Source organism: Protopterus annectens, chromosome 1.part0 (assembly GCF_019279795.1).
Source record: "Protopterus annectens isolate FY-2018-M chromosome 1.part0, PAN1.0, whole genome shotgun sequence".
NCBI classification, from domain to species: Eukaryota; Metazoa; Chordata; order Ceratodontiformes; family Protopteridae; genus Protopterus; species Protopterus annectens.
The window spans coordinates 1296401392-1296408891 of NC_056725.1; the positions used below are offsets into that span (position 1 = coordinate 1296401392).

The 7500-nt window shown below is 40.2% G+C and overlaps 1 protein-coding gene across 2 annotated transcripts in view; it reads right to left on the bottom strand.

The window, feature by feature from the left end:
- LOC122797711 (cytochrome P450 2D15-like) overlaps positions 1 to 7500 on the bottom strand; it is a 955177-nt gene that overhangs the window by 106912 nt on the left and 840765 nt on the right. For both annotated transcript variants that reach the window (XM_044066247.1, XM_044066252.1), the window contains one exon: positions 4450 to 4591. In XM_044066247.1, coding sequence (XP_043922182.1) covers positions 4450 to 4591 — 142 coding nt within the window. The remainder of the gene's footprint in view (positions 1 to 4449; positions 4592 to 7500) is intronic.

The window sequence follows — 7500 nt, forward strand, 5'->3', positions numbered from 1 at the left end:
GTAGTTTGCAGTCATCTGCAAACTTCGTTAGCCAAAGACCTTCTGTGTTAGCCTGTACTTCAGAGAAGTAGATACCAAACAGGAGAGGACCCAGGACTGAACCCTGTGGTGCTCCACTTGTCACTGATCTGAAGTTGGATTTGGAGTCTGCTACTTTCACAGTGTGGGTTCTGTCAGTGAGCCAGTTGGCAACCCATCTTGTGACATAGGGATTTATACCTAGTTTAGTGAGTTTATCTATAATTCCAGAGTGGGGGGTGGTGCCGAAAGCCTTGGCAAGATCTAGATAGGCTGTGTGAACCACCTTACCCCTGCTACGGCTTTGATGACTGCTTCAAAAAAGTCTATCAGGTTTAGGAGACATGATCTGCCTTTTACAAACCCGAACTGGGTGGGGTCCAGAGTTTGGAGCATACCAATGTCTTTGTTTATAAGTTCCATGATGATATGTTCCATGGCCTTGCAGACCAGGCTCATCAGGCTAATGAGGCAGTAGTTCCCGGGGTCCATGGTGGCTCCCCCCTTGTGGAGTAGGATAACCATCGCTGTGCGCCATTCAGCAGGCACAAAGCCTGAGTTGAGGCTATGATTGAACATGGTATGTAGGTGGGGTGCCAGTTCGTTCTGTAGTTCATGTAGAACTCAGCCTGGGATGTTGTCTGGTCCCATGGATGCTGTGTTCATGGCTTTGGAGAGTGTGGTTTTTACCTCTGCAGCCGTGATTACAGGAACTCTGCATTCTTCCAGTATAGAGATGGGCTCTTTAGGGGGTGAGAGGGGGGTAAAATTAGCACTGAACCTATCTGCCAGGATGTTGGCAATATCAGTTGGGTCTGTATATTTAGTGCCATTGTGCTGTAACTCAGAGCAGATCTGAGTGTTGCCATTGAGATTCTTGACATAGCTACAGAATGCTTTGTGGTTGTCTTTAGAATCAGTGGCACTTTTGTTTTCATAACTAGCTTTGGAGGATTTTATCAGGGATCGCAGCATCTTACTGAGGCTGACCAGGGAGCTCCTCCACTCATGGGATTTTACTCTCTTTTGAAACAGTTTCTTCCTTCTGTTGTACAGTTTGTTTATGGCAGGGGACCACCAGTTTGGCTTCCTTTTTTTGGAGGATAGCGTCTTGGTTATGTTTGGGATAGCATGATCCATGCACTCGTGTAAGTGCTTATAAAGTGCAATTGTGTAGGATTTGGTAGTCATAACTGTATTGTCCATCTGCATGGGTGTCATGACTTTCACCACTTCTGTTTTAAAAAGCATGAAGTTGGCTTTGGAGAAATTTTCTAATATGGTTTCCTTAATGGGGGGTGGGGGCAGGATGTGGATATCTAGGGTAATTAGCTTATGGTCGGATTGGACCAATGAGGCGCTGACTTCAGGTGTGGAACACCAGTCACTCATGTTAGTAATGACTAGATCTAGGATATTGTTGCCCCTGGTGGGGGTGTGGATAAGTTGATCCAGGGCATTGGAGTTTATGAATTCCAGAAAGCATTGAGCGAAGGAGTTGGACATGAGAAGTTTTTCGAGTTAATGGTGGGATAGTTGAAATCACCCATTATTAGGGTGTTTGGCTGAACCCTAATATTTTCCAGTACATCAAGAAAAGAGGAGTGGGAATCCTGGGGCATGGTGGGGGATCTGTAGCAAGCTACAATTTGGATTGCAGTTTTGCCCAGACTTAGTTGCACTTGGATAACCTCGGCTGCATTATGCTGAGCAACTAGCCTGGAGGTGTGGATATCCTTAATGAATATGGACACACCCCCACCTTTGGTGTTCCGGTCCAGGTTACATGGCCGAAAAGTGTGGTATGAGTTATAGCCTGGTAGTGCAGGGGTGCTCTCTGGAACCTTGAACCAGGTCTCAGTCACTGCACAGATATTGATGTTCTCCATTTTAAGGAGTGCCTCCAGTGAGTGCATTTTGAGATTTAGACATCTAGTATTGAGTAGCATCACCCTCAGTTTTTGCTTGCCTGTTCCTGTTATGGTGGTGAATTTGTCATTTAAACCTTGCCTAAAAAAGGCACTATAGGGGCGGCAAGAACCTTAGCTAGAATCTGGAATCCCAGGGGGTGACAGGTGCAGGCCATCTCTGGCAAAGCATCGTGGTCTGTCGACCATGTCATCCCAGGCAGACAGATACTGGATCCCTTTAGAATGACACCAGAAGCTTAGCCAATTGCTGAAGTCAATCACTTTGTCCTTGTACTGCGGTATCATTCTGGGTGATAGCAGAATGCTAATCAGGACTAAGGTCATACCTGCCTGGGCTACAAGATTCGAGATCTCTTCCATGTCTCTTTTCATGTAGTCCAGGTAGGTATGTCTCAGGTCGTTCACACCAACATGGACAATGACAGAGTCATATTTGTACTTGTTGTGGAATGACCTGAGTGCATAGGTTATGTGGTGGATCCTGGCACCCGACAGGCAGCAGACAGTAACCTTCTCCTGGTTTAGCCTGGTGAGTGGGACATCAATGTGTCTGACTATAGAGTCACCTATGACTAGTGTGTTGGGTACGTTGTTTTGCCTTATTGGCTGTGGTTGAGTGGCACACTGAGTCTGCGGGCTATATGTCATTTGGGTTGTGTTGGGGGTGGAGGCTGCTTGCATTTCTGCTTTGGATGTCTCTGTTGCTTGAGCAGATTATTATTGAGAGCAAATGTTTTTGTGTTTCTATGTGTGGATTTTGGTGGTATAGATTTAGTGAGACTATGTGATGAGTGTAGTGTGGTGCAAGTGTTTACCTTCTCCTCTTGACTGTCAAATTCAGTCTTGGTTGGAGAGAGCTTTATCTCCAGTTTGGCTAGATAAGTGCATCTCTCACAGGTTGTAGTGTTGGGTGGTAGGAGAAGAGGGTTGTCTGTGTACATGAGGCAATTTCCACATTGCCCCAAGATGCCCAGATTCATCAGATAGACAGGAGAGAACACTGGGAGCTGATCCTTGGACATGCCTGAATAAAAAACTATTTTCCTCTAGATAAGAGAGGAAAGTGAGTACAAGAGCTGTTTTTCTCTAAGCAAGTCAGGAAAGTAAGTACCAAAACTGTTTTCATCTAGGTAATGAGGAAGGCTGAGTGCTGTAGTAATTAGTAGGTTATTTAGTGCTTACAACAAGTTCTGAACAAGTGCTGATCACAAATAAGCAAATTCAAGTGCTAAAACTAAGAATCTGTATCTGGACTAAACTAGTTACAGGAAAGGGGGAAACAAGTGCAAATGCTGGCTTTTAAATCAGAAAGTTGAGAGAGATGGAAAAATTGCCCAAACGACCAATAACTACAATTTCTGGGCTAGAACTATTCCTTATGTGGTAGATAGGTTACCTAGTACTTACCACTCCCACTGATACGCTAGAAGGCTTCCCTCCAACACAGAAAGGTTTGGGGGCTCAGAAGGTTACATACAGTCCTGGATACAGCAAATCTGAATCTGGACTACACTAGGCTTAGATTTTTTTTTATACAGAAAAGTAGCTAAAACAGCAGTAAAAACAATTTAAATGTAGTGCAAGCTAGCATACTTGAGTATGTAGCAATGTTAGACCAAACAGTTTAAAAAATACAATTAAATTAAAAATGACTAAAAACAAGTGCAGAAGGAGTCTATTAGGTAGAATGATGTAAAGAGATGGGACTGGGGGGAGTGTCCCAGATCAAATCTGCAGTGGGGGCGGGCAACTACAAAAGCCTCCAAATTTAAACAACAACACATGAATAGGGAGGGTGGATAGGGGAAAACCAACATCTTCAGAAGAGATCTGAAAAAGTATACAGTGAAGCAAAAATAACAGTGCACAACTCTGAAGTCAGCCAGCAATAATATAAAATTAGTCAAGCAACAATTAACAGTACACAACTCTGAAGTGCCACATAAACATACTTATCTCTGTATATCTTCAGATAGTTTGAAGAGCACTCTGTCAGGACATAGGAAGGCTCCAGCAATGATATGCAGGCTGTTACCAAGAGGGTTTAATTTTATGCAAGTAATCATTGAGATAGTCAGATAACACACAGGATGTAAAACCAGTTATACCAACTTAAGACACAGAGAAATAGGGGGAGGTGGGGAAAACCAACATCTTCAGCAGAGATCTGAAAAGCTATACAGTGAAGCAAAAATAACAGTGCACAACTCTGAAGTCAGCCAGCAATGATATAAAATTAGTCAAGCAACAATTAACAGTACACAACTCTGAAGTGCCAGAAAAATATACTTAGCGCTGTATATCTCCAGATAGTTTGAAGAGCACTCTGTCAGGACACAAGAAGGCTCCAGCAATGATGAGAGTGTGCAAGGGTGGCTGCACTAATGGGGTTAGGGATGAAACCACAAGACTGGACACTGTGATACAGCAGGCACTTGCTTATGGTTACATTCATGAACTGATACATGACATTTGAAAAGTCAATCTATATTCCACTTACCTGCTGAAAAAGGCAAGAAGGCATCACGCTTTACAAATTTTCCATTGTTGTCCAGAAAATGTTCTGGGTAAAACTCATGTGGTTTTTCCCAGACTGTTTCATCCTTCAAGACAGATGACAGGTTTATTAAAAGGGTTGTTCCCTATGAAAACAAAATATAACATCTGTGCATTTGCTTTTTATAAAACATACATGTCAATAGTTACGTTACTATCATTAAAAACAAAGACAATGTTATTAAAGCATGGAGTGACAGATAATCAGATAAAGGACCACTCCAATCAATAGCAAAGGAGATGGCAATGATCTCAGCTGTCATTTTCTGCTCTTAGTTTTGTTCTTTTTGCCCACCATTGTCTTTCAATTATTAACCCCTGCCCCATCATTCATCCAATTTGTTCCACATTATCTCAGTAGGGGTCTTCTGGGAGGACCATAGTTAGACATCCTTCAAGGGTGGTTGGAGAATTTTTTTCTCTTTTTTTTTGATCCTATCCATGTCAAACATTTGACACAGCACTGAGAAGGGACGTATAATGGGCTGACTATGGAAGATGGTTTCCCCTCACCTCACTTTCACATGAAGCATTCCCTCCAAAAGCCCTGTAATTGTCTTAAAGTGTGAGTGTTGTTTTTTCTGGTCTCCACCAAGAAACTTGCACCACCCTGAGTTCTCCCAAGTGTGCAAAACCTCACAAATCTCCAGGACAGGTAGGCAGGATATTTCCCTTCATTCACCAGCTGGCCCCTCCAGTGTCAGAGCTACTAATCAAACCCCAGTTACCTGTATAACAGTTAAGGCTCCACTGATCTAGGCCACACAGCCAAGCAATTTTAAGCTATCATTTGGAATAACAAATTCAAAAACACACCCAAAACAGGGTCCAACTAAAATCACTCTGATGATGCCATATGTTATGGTGAAAGCGCTAAGTCTGCAATAAAGGATTTATCTATCACCTACTAACCTAGGCTGTGTGCAGTGGTCCGATTTGTTTTTTTGTTATCATTTGGAATAAACTGGATGAAGTTCTTTCTTGTATACGGCTCCATATGTCAGTGATTCTTATCTGCCAAGAACTGAGCTGCATTGGCAGCACTTTAAGACGTCACTTATCTCCTGTCTTATGGGAAACTAACTATTTCAGCAACTGATGATGATGACAAACATTGTTTACTGAGGCAACTACTTTTTTCATATTTACTTTAAATAGAAAAAATAAAAAAATAATAAATTTTAAGATACAAATACTTTAAAAACGGCTTTGTTATAAGAGACATCCCAGTTTGAAAGACAAGACATCCCATAAAACTGATTCAATATGATATTCAACATGTGACAAAACAGCATTAGTACTCTACACCTAAACCAATATTAACATTGCAATAACAAAGCATTCATTGATTCGTGTTAGAAATATAATAATCACTTTCCCAGTCTACAATATAAACTATTAAAGACAGTAATACAAACTACCTTACCCTACACTATTAAATGTCTAGTAGATAAAAACACAGCTAATACTCATCAAATTCCATATATTTGATTTGCTTAATGGCTTCCACCTTAAATTCAGTTAGATTTAACATTGATGATTCTACTTATGAAATGAAGATTTCCAGTTTCACATTAAAAAAAGGATAAATATCTGAAATGACCAACTGCTGTGAGCCAGATCACTAGTTTTGTCCAATATACAAAAAAGGACACCAGATAAAACTGTAGAAAATAGTAACAGAATGCACTGCCTATAGCGTTGATCAATGTTTTCAGGTCTTTAACATTAAAGATTACCAATAACAAGCAAGAATAATGTCTTTGGAAAGAAAACTGGTAATGATCACTGTCAAATATCATAATTCACCCAGTGAGAAAATAGTTATTTCTGGAGGGATGAAGAGGCAAGGTATGTGTGAAAGCAAATGACATTACAATTGCCTGACCACAGCTAAATGATAATCAATATGGCTTGTCAAAAAGAGCTAGAGCAAGTGTTTATGTGTGTGTGAAAGACAAAGCTACAGAGAGAAACTAGTTAAACACAGTACTGTGTCCCCTTATTTAATTTATTTGGTTGCAGGCAAACATTATCAGTGTACCTAGTTACAAATGGGCTAGTTTGAGAGGTGGTGAGATAATTATGTGTTTAAGCAATTGATCTTTAATCTCAAATTTTCAAGGGGAATATGTGTGAGTATATTTGTATGTGTGTGTGTGTCTATGCATGTGTGAGTGGATGTTGTGTTTGTTTAAAGCAAAGTGGAATAAATTGTTATAGTTATAACTGTTGACTTTTTTCTCTCAACTCAGTTATGTAGCAAGTAAAATTTTAGATATGTTATGCTGTTGTTTAAAGGCACCACCAAAAGGCCTACATATGCATTAGAATGTGCCAAGATGTCAAACTGCAATATACATGTCTGTTTCTAAGGGGTGGACATTTGACATCTTTCAGGAAGAGGACTTCATTAGAGACCCATATCATGCAACTGAATTCTGATTGCAGGAAAAGTAAAAATGTGTATATATTTCTTCAGAATATAGCATGTTTCTATCTCTGAAAAGAAGACACAATCAAAATCTCTTGCACTGCTTATGAAATATGACAAGACCAAATAAAACTTCATGTAAAAATAAGGAATAGAGTATATACCCATAACATATTTGCACTGAAATGGCTTTACATGAGATGTAAAAACTCAAACATATTTCTTTAGAATAGGAAACTCTTCTGCAATTGGAAGGATGCTATCAACAAAACTCCCTGTACTGACCAATGAAAGTGACTGGCCAAATTCACATCTGTCATTTTAGTCCATTAGGTTACAATTGCAATGTAAGAGAAATGTTACATCTGCATTTTCAAGAATAATTTCCTGCAGTGTTTATTGAGAACTATAACAAGGAGACTGAAGTATTGACTGTTATGCTTTGGCATGTTCACACATTTCACTCACAGTCTGGCGTGTTGCATTATACTTAGTTTCCATTACGTTGTCATATGACAAATTCTTAGGGTGAGAAATGCAGTTCTTAGATTATATCTGCAA